This window comes from Onychostoma macrolepis, chromosome 07, assembly GCF_012432095.1.
Source record: "Onychostoma macrolepis isolate SWU-2019 chromosome 07, ASM1243209v1, whole genome shotgun sequence".
In the NCBI taxonomy this organism is placed as follows: domain Eukaryota; kingdom Metazoa; phylum Chordata; class Actinopteri; order Cypriniformes; family Cyprinidae; genus Onychostoma; species Onychostoma macrolepis.
Genome location: NC_081161.1, coordinates 29,157,489 through 29,180,018, shown reverse-complemented (window position 1 = coordinate 29,180,018; position 22,530 = coordinate 29,157,489). Strand labels below are relative to the sequence as shown.

Genomic DNA, 22,530 nt, shown 5'->3' with positions numbered 1-22,530 from the left:
AGTAATGACATATAATGTTCCCAAAAGTTTCCTATTAAAAAAAGTGCTGTTCTTTTGAACTTTCTATTCATCAATGGTTTCCACAATATTAAGCAGCACAACTGATGTCAACACTGATTATAATAAATGTTTCTTGATCACCAAATTACCATTTTAGAATGATTTCTGAAGGAACATGTGACGCTGCTGTAGTCAGTTCTTTTAAATTGTAATAATGTTACAATTTAAAATACCAAAAATGACTGTTTTTACTGTATTTCTGATTAAATAAATGCAGCTTTGGAGAGCATAAGAGACTAGTAGTGTACATATATATATATATATATATATATATATATATATCACAAGAGCCAATCCATCCAAAGACAAGTAAATGATCTTGAATGATCCTTTTGTCTTTTTTATGCTTATTCAAAACTTCATCCGACATTGTAACAATATCAACATGCTTGTTTTGAGACTTTTCACAATCATACTGTAGTGTCTTATTGACTCATTACCAGTGTTAGCTTGGTATTGACATTTCAACGCTGAAGCTGTATAACACAGAAAATTAGCTGCAAGACACATAAAAAAGGTTTACTGACCTTTCCTTTTTTAACATTATACAGTACCTCTCAACTATTCTGAGGTCATTTCTAGAATATCATTAGGAGAATGGGATGCATTATGCGGAGAGAAAAGGAGCTTTTATTTTCAGTGTTGTGAGAGGAGTATGTGGAGATCTAATAAAACAGGCTTAGATTCAAAAATGAACTTCTAACGCTCATGGATGGTGATGTTGCATTAAATTCATTATATGATTACTTTGAAATGTGTTGCGTTTTGGCGTGTTTCTTACAATTTTTAGAGGGAATTTCATAATAGCAGTTACAAGAGAGGCTTGACATTTTCATAGTGCAGGTATAGATAACAGTCAACACTTAAATGGAAGAATTGTACAGCCATGACAGCAGCCAGACCAATGTAATAGACTAACCAAACAGAATGACTGACAGCTGTAGAGACTCTGACAGACTTGACTGTACATGAGCAGTCACATTTGATTAAATTCTTGCTCGTATGATATACTGCCTGCCAACCATCATCAACCATATCCAGTTCTTTCTTAGGAAGCAAAGAAATCACTCAGAGTAAAGGATATGCTTGTGTGAGGAAGGCTTACCAAGTCTAGTCTACAGATGGTAAATATTTTCTAAATTCATTTAGAGGTCTACAAAAAGTGAAATTTAACTTTATCAGTTCAGGAAAGAGGGAAAAACAATGTATTACCCAGTATGAACACTAAATGCTTACATAACGTGACAAATTCATTTTAGGAGATTTTCACATCTGTTTAATAGGTAGTATCTTTTTGAGGCCAATATTTCATCATTAACCAAACTCCTTAGTCTAATTAAGTTTGACATTATACTATTTACAGTTATAAAGTAACACACTATACAATTAGTTTGAATATACTGCATAAATTTATTCAAGATAAAGGAAAATTTGCATCATGTATAAAACTTGTTCACTAGTTTGTGGAAATGGCAGATGCACCTAACAGTTCATAATGCACTGTTAAGTATACTAGCACTAACAAAATGGATTTAAAACAGCGCCATGTGGTGGTCATGACAGGAATTAAACTACTGAGAATCATCTCCCCAACCCTCATCTGAGAAAATATCAGCCTGTCGTTGTTTGAATTTGTTTTTGAAATCCTCATCAAAGTGCTCCAGGTCATCTTCTTTGAAAATACCCTAGAAAACAAAGAAAGTAAAAAATAAAAAAAATGTTGTATTACAAAAAATTATACATTCTTTAAGTAATGTGTCTGATCACATGAGAAACGTGTGTGAGTGTCTGTGTACTATGGTGTGGTGTTCTCACCTTTGGCAGGTATCCCAGGAGTTTTGTCGCATGCTGTTTTAGGAGCCTCTGTCTCTCCTCTTCAATGATCTTTCGCCGTTGAGCCTCTCTCTCCTTCTCCATAGCTCGCTCCTCTTCCTCCCGCTCCTGTTGAATAGTTAAATTAATTCATTCCATGCGATCTGTACTATCAGCGGTTACTGGTATAGTCTGAATCAGAAGGAAATAATGTCTAAGCAGCACATTTGCATGCTTGATTTGTGGCTTTGAGTCTTACTTGTTCAGCCAGATACTGCTGTCTCCTTTCTTCCAGCAGCTTCTCCACGGCACGTTTGTGTTCCAACTGTTTCATACGGCGCTTCTGGGCATTCATCTGCTCAATGCGGTCATCCTCTGCAAACTTGGCCATCATCATCTGTCTAAAGGTCTCCTCTTCCTCTTTCTCAGCTTGTATGCGCAACTGCTTGAAGGCCATCATCTCCAGACACGTCTGCTGCAGCTCTAGCCGCTGCCGGATCCTCTTCTCCATCTCTTCCTGTGAGTGACATGATGGTAAAGAGATGGTAAATGTACATGCTTAATTGTCTTTTATAATTGAAATATGACTGGGTCTTATTTCTAGATAGGCATCATAAGATTAGTGTTGCCAGGGTTGCAGTTTTCCTGCACAAATTTGGCCTATTTTAAAAAATGTCACAGGACAAACTGTTGTGTTGTGTGATTTTGGGTCACTTTTATAGTACTGCAGCCACCGCAGGCTTACTAGAGGTTACATTTAGACAAAGGTTTCGCCCACATCAGGAATTTGAAAGCAGGCAAATTAAGTTTGCCATTATAGATTAATTGTGCATTTATGCTTGTGTGTAGACAAAACAAGAGTGAATGTGGAGAGAAGAAGAGTGAAACAAAAAGAGTATGTAGGCTATTTATAGTCTTGACTGAGATTGGGAGATTTTCTAAATAATTGGGGAAGTGAAAGTACCACATGTGGTTTAAGGCAAAACTAGCTTATAGACAGGATTTTATTAATGTCCGTGTATCACAAAGAAGATTATAGTTATATATGTATATAGATATAAATTAAGAGGTATAACATACAGATTAAATAGTTAATAAGTGTGCACATACCACACAAAAACTAGTCTAGCTGAAATTATCCCCCCCAAAAAAAACAATAAATAAAATCTATATTTTTATTTTAAGGCCCTTTATCGGTCAACTCTGATTGGATGCAGGAAAAATTGATCTAGTTTTCATTACTTTTAGGTGGGTTTTGCACTATAATTTTTTTTTCTTCTGGGATCTGGCAACCCTGCATGAGATTAACCTGTCTCTTCTTTGGAAAATGCACATAGTGTATCTAGTAAAGTGAGATGTAGTAAGAGACACTGTAAGAGAGTTCTCACAATTTCCTGTCGTCTTGCAGCCTCGGCCTGCTCTTCCAAGTGAAGTTCCTCACGGACACGCTCCATCTTCTCACGCTCTCTTTTTTCCATCTCGATCTGCTCAGAGAGCTAAACAAGGAAAGAAAGAACAGATCAATACTTGAATCTTGATTACTCGCCTGTACTTAATGGTGCAGAGGGTGAGCTGTCATGTACCATTTTGTGCAGAGTTTCTTTCGCCTGTTCTCGCTCTCTAACTTTGGCCATCCTGTCCTCCTCCTTCCTCTGCTGGTAGTGGGCAAACTCAATGATGCGCCTGTTCTCCGCCTCCACCTTTTCTCGCTCTAAACGTCTCCACTCCACTTGCTGCTTTTTAAAATCTTCAATATATCTCTGAGTGGCCACCACTTTCTCAAGTCGTAACTGAAGCTCCCTGTAAATGAAGTTTGTCAGTTTCAAACCATCCTACACCATCTTACCAGCTCATCTAAAAGAGACGATGTTGTCTGCATTCTTCAGCAATTTCTGAAAACAAAGAAAATATTACACTCAGGAAAATGGAAAAACAAAAAAAACACACTTACCTCTGATCCTCCTCATAGATCTTCTGCACTATTTCGTCCACCATGAGTTTCTCTTTAAGAAACTCCTCATAGGCTTCCTGTCTCTTGCGCTCCTTCTCCTCAAGCTGCTGCTCAAGTTCTTGCTGGTAACGCACTACCTCCTCATACTTCTTCTGCTCCTGCGTCTCCTTCTCCATCTCTGCACGCTCATGCTCGTCCTTCATCTTACGAGCAACAGCAGCCTCTTGTCGCTGGTAAGATGTAAATTCACAATAAGCAAAACCACAAAATAAGAGACCCAAATGTAAGACACATATTTGCAGATCACAGTGTTACCATTGTCTCATATCGCATGGCTTCCTTTTCTGCCATCTGTGCTGCCCGTTCTCTGTTCAGGTATGCAGACTTCAGCTTTAACTCTAGCTCTCGAAGCTCAACGCTGTCAATACAACACAGAGTTTAATAAATGGTAAACCTATTAAAACATTATGCAGTGCTATATGGTGCCATTAAGCTCTCTGGTCTCTTACCTGTTCTCTTTGATGTACTGCCTCATCTTCTCATCTCGGAGCTTCTCATTATTAATTCTCGCCAGCTCCTTGGCCATCCTCTCTTCCTGTTCAAACTGCCTCTCCCTGAACATTCTGTCCTCTTCTGCCTAAAACATACATTTTGCATTGATTTGATTTATATTTTCAAATTAAAATAGTAATGTTACATATATTTGACCCTGGACCACAAAACCAGTCTTAAGTCGCTGGGGTATATTTGTAGCAATAGCCAAAAATACATTGTATGGGTCAAAATTATCCATTTTTCTTTTATGCCAAAAATCATTAGGATATTAAGTAAAGATCATGTTCCATGAAGATATTTTGTACATTTCTTACCATAAATGTATCAAAACTTAATTTTTGATTAGTAATATGCATTGCTAAGAACTTTTAAAGGCGATTTTCTCAGTATTTTGATTTAATGCACCCTCAGATTCCAGATTTTCAAATAGTTGTATCTCGGCCAAATATTGTCCGATCCTAATAATCCATACATCAATGGAAAGATTATTCATTCATTTTACAGATGATGTATAAATGTCAATTTCAAAAAGTTGACACTTAAGACTGGTTTTGTGGTCCAGGGTTACATATGTTTTGATTTAGAATAGTATTCAGTGTATGTTCTTAAATGCATGGTTAATGTTTCATGCATTTTCTTAAAGGTATTTTCATATTTTTGTGCGGCAGGAAAATTAACAGTAGGGTACAGGAAATGGTGATCTTAACAAATAAACAAAAACGAGACCAGGCATCTCTTTTTGAACAGCTGACGTAAAGTAAATCGAACAGAATAAAATCAACCTTGAGAAGTGATTCCTCGATTTGTTTGCCATACTCTTCATCTTGCACCTTGCGCAGGAAACGCTTTTTCTCGACTCTTTCATCGCACTGGATGTTGGCTTGCAGCTGCTTATCTTTGGCGATGCGTTTGGTTTGATCTTCACGCATTTCCTCCTGTCTGCGGTAATCCAGGATCATCTTCTGACGGTGGTTGTGAGAGACGTTGCGCTGCTGGCGCATGAAAGACTGCAAAGAGACGGTCTCGGTTAATTTCTATAACACAACCTCGCACCGTTTGCAGCATCAGTAACGATTACCTAGTTCGTGAAACATACTGCTCATGTTTTTTTGACTACTGTCTGCATCATTCTTACCATTCCGCAGGTGTACTGGAGGTTTTTGATCAGGTCCGTCGACTTTGCGATAATAAATGTTTTGTTTCTAACTAAACAAAGAGGGAAACACCACACTCGTTTGTTTGTGAATCGTTGTCCTAGAAACGCCGGGCTTTCAGACCTGGGAATAAAGACGAATATTATTGGCCAGCGCAACTCTTGCAGAGCCAATAAAGTGCAACAGGTTCCGGAAGTAAACATTCCCATTTATTTTTTTGTACCTTTTACATACCAGTTACAATGTTTTATTGAATCTGTAATCTATTAAATGCAATTAAATCTTATTATACTATTAAGTGTCTGTATAATATCATCTGTGTTATTTTAAGTTGTTGTAGGGCTTGTTTTGTTCATGCCTTTTTAACTATTAAAAAATAACAATTAATTGATCAAATAAAATGAATAAACTTATAAACTATAGCCTATTTCTTTTTTCCATCACAGGATCAAAAATAAAAAAGGTAACTGCAACTTTTTATCTATTTAGACTTTTTTTTTCTTCTCATAATTGCGTGATATAAACTCACCCCAGATGATAATTAGGGGTGTAAATATGGTGGTTCAGTATGATAGGGACTTAATCAAGTCACACACACATTTTTTATTTATTTATTTATTTTTTAAATATTGAATAAAACTCATTGTTTTTTTTTTTTTAGGTGTAAATAGCATTTTTTGTTTGTTTTTTTTAGGCGGAACTACTTAGAACTGGATGTGCCCTTGTTTTTTATCAACAGGGATTTATGAATAGTTATTAATGCACTCATTTTTTGCAGTTCTGTACTGGAGGAGGTGGACACTTTCCTTAAGAGGCCCCTAGACAATGTCGGGATGTTACGAGTTTCGATGGGAGTGGTTATGGTAATAGCTACACAATGGTGTACTTTCAGAGATAAATGAAGCAGCTGTACTTCTCTTTTATAGTTGAAACTCTGATCAGTCTAAAATCATTTCCTCATCTCTGAGATATAACATTCAGGTGTTAATCAATGTCATCTGCACAATTATGTGTTCCTATATCAATGTCCTTCATGTTGTGATCTAAGAATAAGTGCAGTTTGTTCTGTGGGAATTTTAGCATGTTTAGGTGTTTGTTAGTGATGAAAAAATAACTTGTCAGATTAGCTGTTTAATGAGCAGCCTCTGCTAGCTTTTAAAATTCATATCTAATACTGCATATGCAGTGAAAACCATCCCTTGGCATAAATTATTTTACATGTGTGTGTGTGTGTGTGCGCACGTTTTTGTGAAAAGTCAGGACATAGATTTGTATAATGACAAAGGTATGACATAGGTATTACAAGGTGAAGGTGACATCTCAGGACATTGACCCATGTCCCCACTTTTCAAAACACTTATAAATCACTCAGAATGAGGTTTTTTTGGGGAAAGTTGAAATGCACAGTAGGTTAGGTGTAGGGTTGGTGTAGGGCAATAGCACATACAGTACACTATAAAAACCATTACGCCTATGGGATGTCCCCACTTTTCACAAAAACGAACATGTGTGTGTGTGTTTGTGTGTGCATATACTCTTTATGCTTATAAGGCCATGCAATGCCTTATATGTAAGCATAAGGATTTTAAAATCAACACGGAACCTGACTGGAAGCCAGTGCAAGGACTTCAAAATTGGATTGATATGCTCATTTGTCCTGACTCCGCTCAGGATCCTATAGCTGCTGAATTTTGCACATATTCTAGTTTGTTAAGGTTGGTATTAGGGAACCCAGCAAGAAGCAGCATTGCAGTATAGTCCAAGCGAGAAAAACAAAAGTATTAAAAAGCCACATTAAAGGATAGCATAGGGCGAAGTCTAGCAATATTTCTGAGATAAGATAAGGAAGTCTTAAATTGCACGTGTGAATCAAAAGACAAACTCGAGTCAAATATAACTCCTAATTTTTCAGCTCAGTTCAAAACTCCAAAACAGAGCCAACCATAGACGTTGGAACACTCCCAGCCAGCTGTTTTTTCGTTGTTTTTGTTTTCCGTTTTTATATATATATATATATATATATATATATATATATATATATATATATATATATATAAATACAGAATCTGAATTAAAATGTGTTTGATTTAAGCCGACATTTCAAAGTTTTGTGTCATAAAAAATGCAAATGTTGAATTTAGCCAGAGACAGGCGCGCTCAGAGCTGTCATATATCACAACTTTTCAGTGTTTTCAACCACATACTGTTTATTTTAGGTTTCAGACATATAAATTCACATAAGTACTAAAAAAACAATACATTTAGAGTTTGTAAAATACACACTGATGTCTGTGGAAGAGGTAATAATAATCCTTTCCATTATAATTCGACACGTTTTATTCATATCAGATACACATTGTGTAAGTAACTTTAATGTTTACTCTATTCTTCTCCCAGTTCACCAGCCACTTACTTTTAAGTATTTCAGGAGAAGTGGATGAATTCACGTGTTGTAAATCCAACAGATCCGATTCTCTGAACTGCGTCTGCGGCACAAACTAACATCGCGGCGCCCATCGCGCATACAGCTCAACTACGCGATCGTTATAAAGGTGTTTAAACAACAATACACTTCCACTTGCATGTATTTGACAATCGGAATATCAGATATTTCATGCCATAGCTAACACATGTGTGAATATTCTGAATAAAAAAGGAAAAATGACATAAAAGCAGTTTAAGCAGATCATCATTCATTCAGCGCTGTTGCTGCTGCCGTGTGTCACGTGACAAGCAATGATGCGTCACCATGGAAACCATAAAGTGACACATTCTAAATAACGGTCGCCTTGAAAAACTCACGCTGGGGGGTCAGCCAGATTATTTTAAATTTACTTGTGAAAGGGTTATATGTTGTATGAGCAGCCGCAGCGGAGACATAATTTAAGGGCGCGAGTCCCGCAAGAATATGATTTTATCCTCTTAGTAGCTGATCTGAAGAAAGCAACATTCCAGTAATGACACAAAAACGGATTTCAAATTAAGAAGCGTAAGAAGCATAACACGTACAGACTCCATGTAGGCCTATGATTCGCTCTTTTGTTGTTCTGTTTTCTTTCAGGATCAAAAATACAACAAATGAAAGCGTTTATCTGTATTTCCGACTGATGAGAACTATGCATATACATTCATAAATCCGTCAATTTTGTATTTTATTATGAGATGTTTTATTCTAATGTGATCAGTGACTCAAGCACTGATGGACCAAAGAGCGCGCATTTCGACATTTGCAGTAAAAACTTGAAATATAAATTCTCAGAAAATGCATTTAATACCAATATATTGAAACGTCTGTTTATATACTCCATTAATAAAGGAGTCCAGACATTGGAAAAATATCAGTCCACATGCGTTTTATATTTAATATGAGGGAAATAGACATGCATGCATGCGTGACACAAAAAATCTTTAACTTTTAGGTAGCAAAATATTTTTTAGTAATTCTGTCAATTACACTAAGGTTAACGCCCACAGACGTGAAGTGAACGAGACAGAGGCTGTCCGGTACTGTCTGAAATGGTTAACTCTGTGGCGATGCATGTGCAAAACAGATTTAACTAATCATAAAGTCAATCAGGATACACAACACAAAAGGCCTTCTGTTTTATGGACAAAATGTCACATTTCTGTTCCACACAAGAGATTTAGTCATAAAGGTTTGGAACAATATAGTCATTTAAGAAGTCGTATAGGTCAGTTAATGATTACATTACAGTATATTGTTTGGTAGCCTCTACCACCTGGACCTCTGGTCCATTGATAGGAATAGGCCTGATGGTTATCATATTCCTAAGAAAATAAATGGAAATATTTTTGTTCTTGATTACAACCCCAATTACAGAGAAGTTGGGACTTTTTGTAAAATGCAATAAAATCAAGAATCTGTGATTTGTTAATTCTCTTTAACCTTTATTTAATTGACAAAAGTTAAAAGAAAAGATTTCCAAGGTTTTCACTGACCAACGTGAATATATTTAGTAAATATGAACAAATTTTGTTTTTGACGGCTGCAACACATTCCAAAAAAGTTGTGACAGAGGCAAAATAAAAGTGAAAAGGTTATAGAATGTCCCCGTTATACTGTTTTGAAACAGTTCACAGTAATCCGGTGAATTGGTAATAGGTCAAGGTATCATGTTTGGGTATAAAAGAAGCAAAGCTGGATCATGGCTCATCACTTTGTGCCAAATTTCACTAGAGTAGTGTCAAACAAATAAAAAATCACATTTCTCAATGCAAAATTGCAAAGAATTTAGGTCTTTCACCAAGTACCATACATAATATTGTGAAAAGATTCAGGGAATCCAGAGAAATCACAGTACAAGTAGGGCAAGGCAGGAAACCTCAGCTGAATATGCTTGACCTCTGAGCCCTCAGATGGCATTGCATAAGAAACCGTCATGCTGCGGTGTTAAATAAAGCCACATGGGCTCAGGAGTACTTAAGAAAACCACTGTCATTTACCACAGTCTGCTGCTGCATCAAGAAATGCAACTTGAATATCTGTTACTCTAGGATAAGGCTATACATCAGTTCTATGCTGCCGGGTTCTCTGGGCCAGAGCTCATCACAGATAGTCAAAAAGACTCAGATGAATCCACATTTCAACTTGTTTCCGGGAAAAATGGATTTCGAGTTCTCAGTCCCAAAGACCAAAGGGACTACCAAGACTTTCATTAGCGACAGAAGCAAAAGCAAACGTCTGTCATGGTATGGGAGTGCTGGCATATGTGTGAAGGTACTATTGACATGGAGGCATATATTGGGATAGTACAGAGATAGATGGGAAGTCCATGGTTATTAGATCAAGACAATGCCAGCTCTCATTCTGCATGTGCTAAAACAGCGTGGTTTCGTAGACCGAGTGAATGTGCTAGACTGGCCTATACCTGCAGTCCAGATCTGTCTACAATTGAAAATGTATGACCAGTCATGAAAAGGAGAATCAGATAACGAAGATCACAGACTGCTGAGCTTCTGAAGTGTCATATCAAGCGTGACTGGACAAAAATAACAATTAGTATCCTCAATTCCCAAACAATGAAACATTGTAATTAAAAGGAAGGTTGATGTGACAGTGTTAAACATGCCTCTGTACAATCTTTTTTGGAATGTGTTACAGCCATCAAAAACAAAATTTGTTCATATTTACAAAATACATTTACGTTGGTCAGTGAAAACTTTGGAAATCTTGTCTTTGTACTTTTGTCAATTAAATAAAAGTGAAAAAGAATGAACAAATCACAGATTCTTGATTTTATTGCATTTTACAAAATGTCCCAATGTCTCTGGAATTGGGGTTGTACAATACACATACTGTAAACAGCTGTAAACATTAGTTACTTATAAATCAGCCTTTGATAAGAAAAGGATTTAAATACACCAGTTCCTTAAGCCACTTTAAAAATTACGAATACACGAAACCATTTACCCCTGGTGTATGGAAATGGTAAGTTAATGTGCAAGGTTTGCAAGTTTTCAGTGTGTGTTTAAATCATGAAAAATTGTCTTCTTTTGTTTGCAGGCTGTCTTTCTTATTAAAATATTTTTCAGTCTCTCACTGAGTTTATGGTTCTGCGATGCTAAATCAAGTAAGTGTCATTTTAAGGTTTAACTGAAACAATTTCTCTTAAGAACTTCAAAATATTGTTTTCACAATATATTACATTATGACACACGTTACAAATATATATATATATATATATATATATTAATGTTTATTTTAAATGCTCTTTCTACAGTGGGAGCTATGTATGTAATTCAAGAAACAGAAGCACCATGTATTAACATCAGTGATACCAACAGCAACCATGAGCTTGAAAAACTTCTGGACAGAATTAAATATGTTGCTCGAAGCTGCAAAGAAATTCGTGACAAGTATCATGTTTATGATGGTACAACCATTTTCTATCTATATTTGTAATCTTGAGCACCAAACTGAATTTATTTGACTCAGGAATGGTTCTGTTCAATCAGACGGCCTGTACTATCTGATCTCATCAAGAGGGGTCCTTTACCAGACGTTCTGTGATATGACCACTGCTGGCGGCGGCTGGACGCTGGTGGCCAGTGTTCATGAAAACAACATGTATGGAAAGTGCACTGTTGGCGATCGCTGGTCTAGTCAGCAGGGCAGCGACCCAAAACGCCCTGATGGTGACGGGACATGGGCAAACACAGTCACATTCGGAGCTGCAGAAGCTGCTACAAGTGATGATTATAAGGTACTTTTTATTGCATTAATGGTTTTACAGCCATTGTTCAAGGGAAACAGGAAAAAGATGTTTGTCTACAATCTAAAATGACAGTCTGTTTCCTTTCTGTCACAGAATTCTGGATATTTTGACATTGTGGCACAGGATGTGTCTGTGTGGCATGTTCCTAATAATGTTCAGTTGGAACACTGGACCACTGCCTCCATTTTGAGATACCACACTGAAAATCTATTCTTAACTCTACATGGAGGAAACCTTTTCAATTTATTCAAGGTTAGATAAACTCAGACACCATTTTCACAGAAATATAGGTAAAGACAAATTTTGTTGTGAAATTAAATAAAACACTGACTATTTATCTTCATTTTCCCAGAAATTCCCTGTGAGGTTTGGAATCGGGTCATGCAACATTGATAATGGACCTGCTATTCCAATAGTGTATGATACTGGAAATATGATATCAACCAAAAATCTGTATGGTCCTAATTCAAGAGGTAGGCTATAGCAATACTTGAGCCAATATTTTTCAAATTAGCTACATCGATTAACAGTCATCAAATCTGTCTATTATTCAGTTGTGGTGCATTGCTTACAAGGCATCATCATTGTTGAGATCAATTCAATGAATGAAAGCCATGTTGTATATGCACCTACCATGACAGATCATCATCAGTGGTATATTCTGTGTTTTTTTTGTTGTTGTTGTTTTTTTTCAGGAATATTTGAGCCCGGATTTATCACATTCAGAGTCTTCAATACTGAAAAGGCAGCTATGGCTCTTTGTTCAGGCGTTAAACCAACCGGTTGTCACAATGAACATGTGAGTTACAAAAAAATAATCTTACCATTTATTGAACTGAAATTGTGACATGCTGTTAATCACCACAGGCAATAATTCATGCTTCGTTGTATAAATGAAGAGCAGGGGTGCTAAACATAAATAACCCACCAGCCTGATCCTTCCATACAGCCCAAAATCCAAGTCACAGAAATGTGTGTGTATGTATGTATATGTATATATATATATATATATATATATATGTGTGTGTGTGAGTGTGTGTGTGTAGAGTGTATGTATGTAGATATGTATGTATGTAATATATATATATATATATGTGACCCCTACCCCAAATGAGTTCCCCACCCCTGATGAAGAGCAAATTAATTATTACTATTGTATTACACTGAACAAAATTATAAACGCAACACTTTTGTTTTTGCCCCCATTTTTCATGAGCTGAACTCAAAGATCTAAGACTTTTTCTATGTACACAAAAGGCCTATTTCTCTCAAATATTGTTCACAAATCTGTCTAAATCTGTGTTAGTGAGCACTTCTCCTTTGCCGAGATACTCCATCCACCTCACAGGTGTGGCATATCAAGATGCTGATTAGACAGCATGATTATTGCACAGGTGTGCCTTAGGCTGGCCACAATAAAAGGCCACTCTAAAATGTGCAGTTTTATCACACAGCACAATGCAACAGATGTCGCAAGTTTTGAGGGAGCGTGCAATTGGCATGCTGACTGCAGGAATGTCCACCAGAGCTGTTGCCCGTGAATTTAATGTTAATTTCTCTACCATAAGCTGTCTCAAAAGGCGTTTCAGAGAATTTGGCTGTACATCCAGCCAGCCTCACAACCGCAGACCACGTGTAACCACACCAGCCCAGGACCTCCACATCCAGCATCTTCACCTCCAAGATCGTCTGAGACCAGCCACCCGGACAGCTGCTGCAACAATCGGTTTGCATAACCAAAGAATTTCTGCACAAACTGTCAGAAACAGTCTCAGGGAAGCTCATCTGCATGCTCGTCGTCCTCATAGGGGTCTCGACCTGACCTCAGTTCGTTGTCGTAACTGACTTGAGTGGGCAAATGCTCACATTCGATGGCGTCTGACACTTTGGAGAGGTGTTCTCTTCACGGATGAATCCCGGTTTTCACTGTACAGGGCAGATGGCAGACAGCGTGTATGGCGTCGTGTGGGTGAGCGGTTTGCTGATGTCAACGTTGTGGATCGAGTGGCCGATGGTGGCGGTGGGGTTATGGTATGGGCAGGCGTATGTTATGGACAACGAACACATTTTATTGATGGCATTTTGAATGCACAGAGATACCGTGACGAGATCCTGAGGCCCATTGTTGTGCCATTCATACATGACCATCACCTCATGTTGCAGCATGATAATACACGACCCCATGTTGTAAGGATCTGTACACAATTCCTGGAAGCTGAAAACATCCCAGTTCTTGCATGGCCAGCATACTCACCGGACATGTCAGCCATTGAGCATGTTTGGGATGCTCTGGACCGGCGTATACGACAGCGTGTTCCAGTTCCTGCCAATATCCAGCAACTTCGCACAGCCATTGAAGAGGAGTGGACCAACATTCCACAGGCCACAATCAACAACCTGATCAACTCTATGCGAAGGAGATGTGTTGCAATGCGTGAGGCAAATGGTGGTCACACCAGATACTGACTGGTTTTCGGACCCCCCTGGACCCCCTCCAATACAGTAAAACTGCACATTTTAGAGTTGCCTTTTATTGTGGCCAGCCTAGGGCACACCTGTGCAATAATCATGCTGTCTAATCAGCATCTTGATATGCCACACCTGTGAGGTGGATGGAGTATCTCAGCAAAGGAGAAGTGCTCACTAACACAGATTTAGACAGATTTGTGAACAATATTTGAGAGAAATAGGCCTTTTGTGTACATAGAAAAAGTCTTAGATCTTTGAGTTCAGCTCATGAAAAATGGAGGCAAAAACAAAAGTGTTGCGTTTATAATTTTGTTCAGTGTATTTACAATAATACACTTACAGCAGAAATTAATCAACTCCTACTGCACCAATGTTATCTGAAGAAATACAGGTATATTGTGTTGTTATTAATTTATTCATATTGTTGCAGTTCTGTATTGGTGGAGGTGGACACTTTCCTGAGGGGGTCCCTAGACAGTGTGGGGACTTTACGAGCTTCGACTGGGATGGTTATGGTACTAATACAGGATGGAGTGCTTCCAGAGAGATAACTGAAGCAGCTGTACTTCTCTTTTATCGCTGACATTCTGATCATTCTAAAGAGATATACCACATTGATTAACACCTGAACATTACAAACGCAATGATGAATTTATTTACAACATAAATTCTTTATAAGGGTCTATAATAAGTGCAGTTTGTTCTGTGGGAATTTCAGATAAGCATGCTCCAGTGTTTTTAACTTCTGAAAAAACAATTCACAGGTTAGCCGTTTAATGAGCAGCTTCTATTTTCTCCATATCCAGTACTGTGTAAATTAAAACTGTATTCTTTTTATAACTGTCCAAAAGTGGAGGCAAATATATAACATTTTAATAAATTCAGTGGATTGCCACCTATTAAAACATTAGTTATACATTGTCATTTATGAACACTCCAGTTCAAGAAATCCTTTTTCCAGTTTTCCAAGAAGAAAACATAACTGTTTTATAGTCACAGCCCTTTGGGGTTTCTCTTGTTCCAATATCTGCAGAGTAAGACACTAGGTTAGCCAAAAAATCTAATTTAATCACTGCACATCCAAACACAATGTGAAAAAAAACCTTTCTTCTCACAAGCTTTGCTTTTGAATGCATCTTCCAAAAGTCTTTCTGTTGAATGTGTCTCTCTCAGAAGAATGGTCTTTCAGTGTGTGTGCTAGTGTATAGGACACATGAGGAGTGAGAAGAGCATCAGTCCTACACTCAGAAAAAAAAAAATACAAAGCTGTTCAATGCTCTAATTGAGGTGAGGCTGGGGGATCCGGGACCCCCCAAGTCTATCTTTTACTTCTTATGGAGGGTCCCCAGATATTTTTATTTTAGTACAACTAACTGTGACGGTTCTGTTTAGTTATATTTTCATAATCATGGACTTTTAGTTTGTTCTCTGTAGTTTCCTGTCTTCCTTTGTTTGGTTTTCCTGCCCAAAAGATCCGCACCAAGAGGGGAAACAAACTTGAGTTCGTTTCAATCGAAGCAAACAAGACAGGTGTGAATACACCCTTAGTTCCATTATCATGGAATTTTGGTTTGTTCTCTGTAGTTTCCTGTCTTCCTTTGTTCATTTTTTCTGCCACTCTTTAGTTGTCATGGTAATTCATTTAATCAACTCAGGTGTTCATCTTGTATTTAAATTGCTGCTGTTTGACCTTTTCAGTTGTCTGGTCTTGTCACAGCTGTCTCGCAGTTTGGCTATCTGTGGATTTATTTAATAAACCTTGTTTGATTTTCATCATCATCTTCATCCTTGGACTAATCGTGGCACTAACAAAGACAAACCTGTTTCAGTTCACGCAGTTAGCATACGGTGAATGTTGTGAATTAATTATTACAGTAACTCATGTGACTAAAGTCTGTTTTCAGTTAGTTGTCATGTCAATGTAAACGCCCCTAAAGACCACTAAGCACATTATATCGTTTGCTTGGTGCAGCTAACATTAAAATGAGTATAAACCTCTAATCGGTGTCAGGAAGAGAAAGCTTCTTGGGTTGCTGATATATATATCTTTTTTGAAGGGTAATTTTCTTTCTCTCTGTCTTTCTACTGTATTTATCCGCTCCATGTCAGGGTTTTTGTGTTTTTTACATAAATTGGAAACACTCGTTTTTTACACTTTATTAACCCATTTAATCCCATCAGTCACAATAGTGACCATGAAGAGTTTTCATTAATAAAGCTCTAAAATCCTTACTGACTGATGTTTTAGTGCATTTCCTGCAAGTACAGAAAATATAAAGGGTCTCAATTAAATATATGCAGTTTCATATGATTAGTGAAAATTGTCACATGACCAGAGCAGTTTACTTCCTGTTTGCACCTTGAGAAAATGACTGCATCACAGCTCCAAAACAAAATGCTAGTGAAGTACTGTATGTTAACAAAGATATGACAAACATTTTTTGTTCACATTATCTTTAAGGTGTCTAGTATTAATATATGAATTCACAATTATTAAATTTTGTTGAGTGTTGTCATAGAATCAGTAAACATGTTGATGGTCACAATAGTGGGATAACAATGAATTTAGGTATACATATAAATCCAATTGCAGTTGTTAGTGAAAGCTGCACTAAAATGTTGCAATCACAAAATATTGCACTAAATTAAAAGTTCAAATGTTACAATATTGATGTTGTAATACTGGTAGCACTAATATAATAATTGTATGATATGTTACAATAAAGTAACAATTTTGAAATATGTTGATGGTTGGATTTTTTTGTATTTTATCTCAGTATTACTATCAGTCTTATATAAGGGTTTTTATGCATAATAGTAACCCTAGAATGTGATGAAACAATGTGATGTGATGGGGCGTTTTTTAAATTTGAATAAAATGAAAACTAAGAATTTTAAATCACTGAGCCAATATTTTATTCACAATAGAACACAGAGAACATAAATGTTTAAACAATTTTATGCACAAAATGAGCTCATTTCAAATGTGATGCCTGCTACAGGTCTCAATATAGTTGGGCATGTTTACCATGGTATAGCATCTCCTATTCTTTTCAAAACAGTTTGAAGACGTCTGGGCATCGAGGTTATGAGTCTCTGGAGTTTTGGTGTTGGAATTTGGTCCCATTCTTGCCTGATATAGGTTTCCAGCTGCTGAAGAGTTCGTGGTCGTCTTTGACATATTTTTCATTTAATGATGCGCCAAATGTTCTCTATAGGTGAAAGATCTGGACTGCAGGCAGGCCAATTCAGGAGCATATGTTGCTCTAAAACCTTTATATATTCAGTATTCATAGTGCCTTCCAAAACATGCAAGCTGCCCATACCGTATGCACTTATGCACCCCTATATCATCACTGATGCTGACTTTTGAAATGAACGCAGATAACACGCTGGAAGGTCTCCCTCATCTTTAGCCCGGAGGACACAGTGTTCGTGATTTCCAACAAAAATGTCAAATTTGGACTCGTCTAACAATAGAACAATTTTCCACTTTGAAACAGTCCATTTTAAATGAGCCTTGTCCCTCAGGACACAACGGCGCTTCTGGACCATGTTCACATATGGCTTCCTTTTTGCATGATAGAGCTTCAGTTAGCATCAGCAGATGGCACGGCGGATTGTGTTTATCGACAGTGGTTTCTGGAAGTATTCCTGGGCTCATTTAGTAATGTCAATGACAGAATCATGCTGATGAGTGATGCAGTGTCGTCTGAGGGCCCAAAGACCACGGGCATCCAACAGAGGTCTTCGGCCTTGTCCCTTACGCACAGAGATTTCTCCAGTTTCTCTGAATCTTTTGATGATATTATGCACTGTAGATGATGAGATTTGCAAAGCCTTTGCAATTTGACGTTGAGGAACATTGTTTTTAAAGTATTTACGCACTCTTTCACAGATTGGAGAGCCTCTGCCCATCTTTACTTCTGAGAGACTCTGCCTCTCTAAGACATCCCTTTTATAGCTAATCATGTTACAGACCTGATGTCAATTAACTTAATTATTTACTAGATGTTCTCCCAGCTGAATCTTTTCAAAATTTCTTGCTTTTTCAGCCCTTTGTTGCCCCCGTGCCAACTTTTTTGAGACCTGTAGCAGGCATCAAATTTGAAATGAGCTCATTTAGTGGATAAAAGTGTAAAATTTCTCAGTTTAAACATTTGTTATGTTCTCAACGTTCTATCGTGAATAAGATATTGGCTCATGTGATTTGAAAGTCTTTTAGTTTTCATTTTATTCAAATAAAAAAAAAAAAACGTCCCAACATTTCCGGAATTTGGGTTGTAGCTGAGCTGAGATATATAACAATTTTTATGACTGCAGAAATATGTTAATTCAGTATATACATTTCGACCATAAAACATAATTTTTCACACTATGTTCCAAAAAAAAAAATAATAATAATAATAATAATTATTGATTATTTCAAAGGGCTACTATGACACATCATCTGGATATTTTCATGTCTGAAAAAAATGTAGACTTAAATTATTGCAAAGTCATCAAAACTAACTCGTGGCATCCAAACTAATTATTTTGTGAAAAAAAGTTAAAAATAAGTCAAAACAATCGTCCATGACAGTATGTCGCAGAAATACATGTGAAACGTATTTGCAAAATCACCACCAGGTGGCGCAAAGAGACAATCATACAATCATAATCAAACCTTTTACTTTTTTTACAGTCTATGAATCAAACACATTAATAAAGATAGGCTAAACAAAAAGAAAGGAAGCTAAAATGAGAACTCAACAGAGCTCGCCAACTCAGAGAAGAAAAACACAAGACAAGAAACAAAAGTGAGAATTGATAGTGCCTACCCTTACCAAAAAGTAGTATACTTCAAGTTTATTTTATTAAGTATACTTAAGTAAAGTTTAAGTATATTTTTTAAGTATACTTTATGTAGTAAGTATACAAATATCAGTGTACTAGTATACTAAGTATACTGAAATAGTAAGTGAACTATTTCAGTACTCCTTGGGACTAAATTGGCCCACTTTCTAGTATATAAAAGTACACTTTTAAGTATAATTTAAGTATAACAGTAGTAAACTTTGAGTACACAACTAGTTTGCATCAATGTTTTTAGCTTGTACTGCAACTATATTAAAAATGAACTTATAGGTATACGGATAGTTTACTAATTAAATAAGTGTAGTAGCATTTTTAGTACTTTGAAGTGTAGTCTCAGTAAACTACTAGTTTAGTAGTTTTATACTGCAAGTATACTCATAAGTTTTCTTTAAGTGAACTTTACATCATACTTTAAGTATACTACTATGTCCCTATTTAGCTATTAATTTGTATATATTTTGTAAATGAATATCTGAACATACAAAACATCCAAAGAAATAACAGGGTATCTGCTTGTAAACAAAAACATTTTATTCTAGCTTCATGCATTCTTTTTTTAAACACTTGAATGTGGGTCATAAATGGTTTCATAAATAAAAAAAAAAAAAATAAACAACATTTTGAACAAAAAGCTGAAATAAAAGACTATGAATTGGATTCAGAATGATATAATCAAAACGTAGATTGAGTTGATCAACACCTCAAAGCTTGACAGTTGTTATTACCTCTTCATTGGTCAACATTTTATTCCATAATGTTACAGTTTTGATGCTGTTTTATATCTGATGATCGTGTTAGATTATATGTGGAAGCATCTGTTGTTTCAGTTTCTTCTTCACTTGTGTTTTTTTTTTTTTGGAAATTCTGTACAGAAGATGTGTACTTAAATGTCATTTTAAGTATATTTCTGAGAAGTACATAAAGCCCATTTCTGAGAAGTACATAAAAAGTAGACTAAAAGTATACTTTCCTATTTTATAGTTGAAAAGAAGTATACTAATAGCACACTTGAATAAACTTATTTTTCGTAAGGGTATCCATTAAATCTACTTGTTACAAAAGAAATGTAAGAGTGAAAGTAAAAAAGTGGCACATTCAAGGGCAATATAAACGCTATATGCAAATACAGCTGGGTCATTCTTCAGTTGGGGTGGCAAATGAGAGGCAGAATTTGTAAAAATATTTGTTTTTGTTTTTTTTCTAATAAAATATATTGCTATGCATTTAAAATGTGTTTAATATGCTATATCCATTAAAATGAAAGCTTAAGAAAAAAAAGCTTTTGATTTTTAAATAATTTCAATCAAACACTGGTGACACAGCCACTTGTCTATGTCATTTTGAAGTAACACCACAGACTTTATATTGCAAGTTACTATAGGCTCTGTGGTGTCAGCAGAAAAGACAGCAACACCACAGACATATCGGCCTAAATCCAGACTTTTCTAAAATGGAGGCTGCCACCATGATGATTTCAAGATCAGGGAACATTTTGGAAATATTAATAAGTATGTATTTATCAAAATTTTGATTAAATTATGTAAAATCTGCAAGTTATCAACATAACACCACAGACACTAATAAAGTGCGGCACATGAAATTTAACTAAACTTAATAAAATTAATAAGAAAGAATGTATTCCCCATGCACCCCTCAGATCAACCAGCATCTGCAATGACCTCCAAGACCTTCCAAGAACCCAAATATGGAAGGCCGTATTATTAAATTTGTCTTTACACGTAACGTGTACAGACGAAATAACGCCTGTACACGTTATTGCGTCTACACGCGTTATTTCGTGTACAGACGTTAGTGTTTTGACCAATGGCAAGGCCAAAGTCATCCAAATTTGCATAAAATTGATTAAACATATTAGTCACGTAAATCTCATCATAATGACTTGTCATTAATAAATAATACATTTAAAAGTGACGTACCAATATACGTACCAACGCACTTGGTCGTATGTCATTCTCTTTCCGGACATGTCAGCACTATCTATAGTCACATAATAATGACGTTGTATTACAACCTAGAAAGAGGCGGCATTTCAAAATACATGCAGTAGAGTTATGGCGTTGAGGAATTTTGTAAACATAATATGATTAGTAATATTTTCACGGAGGGGGGCGTCTCGCCCGCGGTACACTTCGGTTTAGAGGGACTGCTCAGCGCTTGTTAAGAGTTTATCGAAGTAATTCTGAGATTCTAAGCTTTAAAATTATACCTTTTTTGTGTTATTCCATGCAGGGGTTGCTTAATTTGATTATGATGTTTTTCATATGAGACACATCGGGTTTAAAGGGTTAATGATGTATTTATACCTTTCTGGACCTTGAAAGTGGTATCATTAGAGGGACAGAAAGCACCCAGATTTCATTAAAAATACTCTTCATTTGTGTTCTGAAGATGAATGAAAGACTTATGGGTTTGGAATGGTATGAGTGTCCTGTTTTTTTTACTAAGGGCAGACAATTAACAGACAATTGTATTTAGTTTTTTATTTATTTATTTTTAATTACAGAACAAAGCCCAGGTAATGAGTACTTTTTCTGTTTTTTATACTGTAGGTTAAAGAAATAACTTGCCTACCAAAAGGCAAGAAAATAAATTACAGAGATCCTTCCCTGACTCTCTCTTCAACTTAAACACATGAGAAAACTGCATTATTCAAAAGAAAAGGCATCCACTTCCTTACAAGAAATATTCCCTCTTAAATGAGTACAAAAATAAAATAAACACTGAAGCACTCTGCACCACTCAACAGCTTACAACACTAACCAGCTGAGGAACACCAGAGGTAACTGGGGCACTTTGGCAGCTCAAACTGTGTGAAACACAAATTAGCTGAAGCACAAATCACAGATTTACCTCAACACTAAGCAAAGCAAAATTGAACACTGCACATTGCATGTCTCCTTTGTCTGACACCCATTTCAGGTCTTGGAGTTGCTACTAATGAGCTGAATCAGGTGTCATTGATAAAGGAGACATGCAAAATGTGCAGTGTTGGGGAGGCTCCAGGAACGAGTTTGAGAACCCCTGCTATAAAGCCTCAGCCTCTCTCTCCCTGGACTGCAGTTCTCGGGTTCCTTCGTACTCCACTTAACGAGCTTGAACAGGAGTCAGGTGTTACTCATGAGCCTGTCAAGCAAACAGCAGGAGGAGCAAGAGTAACAAAGAAAAACACAGAGCACACACATAGTAAATACAATTGTACACAAATCATGAAAGTAACAATATTCAGTTATTTTAGTTCTTGAAAATCTAAAAAATTTCCCACTAAATCCCAGAGGGAATCAATGTCTTATTTTTTCACTTGTATTTGTATGGCTTTCTGTAATGCTGTAAATGGGGCCTAGGGCTGCATTTCCCAAAAGCTTCGTGAGCCTAAGTTGGTGGCAATGAGTTAGGCTTATCATGCTTTTGGGAAACG

At 36.5% G+C, this 22,530-nt stretch overlaps 3 protein-coding genes across 5 annotated transcripts in view; 2 read left to right on the top strand and 1 right to left on the bottom strand.

Annotated features, from left to right (window-relative positions):
- The window catches only part of kcnc1a (potassium voltage-gated channel, Shaw-related subfamily, member 1a), a 77,156-nt gene extending 65,839 nt beyond the window's left edge, over positions 1-11,317 (top strand). The window contains exons 4-5 of the transcript XR_009271948.1: positions 11,057-11,123; positions 11,274-11,317. The gene's annotated coding sequence lies outside the window, so the exon portion shown is untranslated. The remainder of the gene's footprint in view (positions 1-11,056; positions 11,124-11,273) is intronic.
- Positions 627-5,750, bottom strand: mns1 (meiosis-specific nuclear structural 1). Its single transcript, XM_058781157.1, has 10 exons — positions 5,514-5,750; positions 5,161-5,385; positions 4,333-4,460; positions 4,139-4,241; positions 3,824-4,053; positions 3,456-3,672; positions 3,261-3,368; positions 2,132-2,389; positions 1,876-2,001; positions 627-1,745 (listed from the first exon to the last, which is right to left on the bottom strand). Exons 1-10 carry the CDS (start codon positions 5,739-5,741, stop codon positions 1,632-1,634), a joined length of 1,737 nt encoding a protein of 578 aa, XP_058637140.1. The 5' UTR covers positions 5,742-5,750; the 3' UTR covers positions 627-1,631.
- Positions 5,883-16,946, top strand: LOC131543627 (intelectin-like). 3 transcript variants are annotated; one of them, XR_009271949.1, is made up of 9 exons: positions 5,883-6,395; positions 11,057-11,123; positions 11,274-11,426; positions 11,509-11,756; positions 11,862-12,020; positions 12,121-12,241; positions 12,464-12,567; positions 14,668-15,524; positions 15,672-16,946. XR_009271949.1 is itself a non-coding variant. In XM_058781159.1 (8 exons), exons 1-8 carry the CDS (start codon positions 6,366-6,368, stop codon positions 14,818-14,820), a joined length of 1,035 nt encoding a protein of 344 aa, XP_058637142.1. In that variant the 5' UTR covers positions 5,883-6,365; the 3' UTR covers positions 14,821-16,946. The 3 variants fall into 3 exon arrangements, 2 of the variants coding, with proteins under 2 accessions (XP_058637142.1, XP_058637143.1); XM_058781159.1 differs by having other exon boundaries at positions 14,668-16,946; XM_058781160.1 differs by lacking the exon at positions 5,883-6,395 and adding an exon at positions 8,462-8,521 and having other exon boundaries at positions 14,668-16,946.
- Positions 16,947-22,530: the final 5,584 nt, after the last annotated feature.

Coding starts and splice junctions, on each gene's coding strand:
- mns1 (XM_058781157.1), bottom strand. CDS start 5,741: ATGGGAATGTTTACTTCCGGAACCTGTTGCACTTTATTGGCTCTGCAA. Junction 4,461..5,160: donor TCGAGGAATCACTTCTCAAG/GTTGATTTTATT, acceptor TGTATGTTTTAG/GCAGAAGAGGACAGAATGTT. Junction 3,673..3,823: donor ATCTATGAGGAGGATCAGAG/GTAAGTGTGTTT, acceptor CTTCATTTACAG/GGAGCTTCAGTTACGACTTG.
- LOC131543627 (XM_058781159.1), top strand. CDS start 6,366: ATGTTACGAGTTTCGATGGGAGTGGTTATG. Junction 6,396..11,056: donor TTTCGATGGGAGTGGTTATG/GTAATAGCTACA, acceptor TTTTGTTTGCAG/GCTGTCTTTCTTATTAAAAT. Junction 12,021..12,120: donor ACCTTTTCAATTTATTCAAG/GTTAGATAAACT, acceptor TCATTTTCCCAG/AAATTCCCTGTGAGGTTTGG.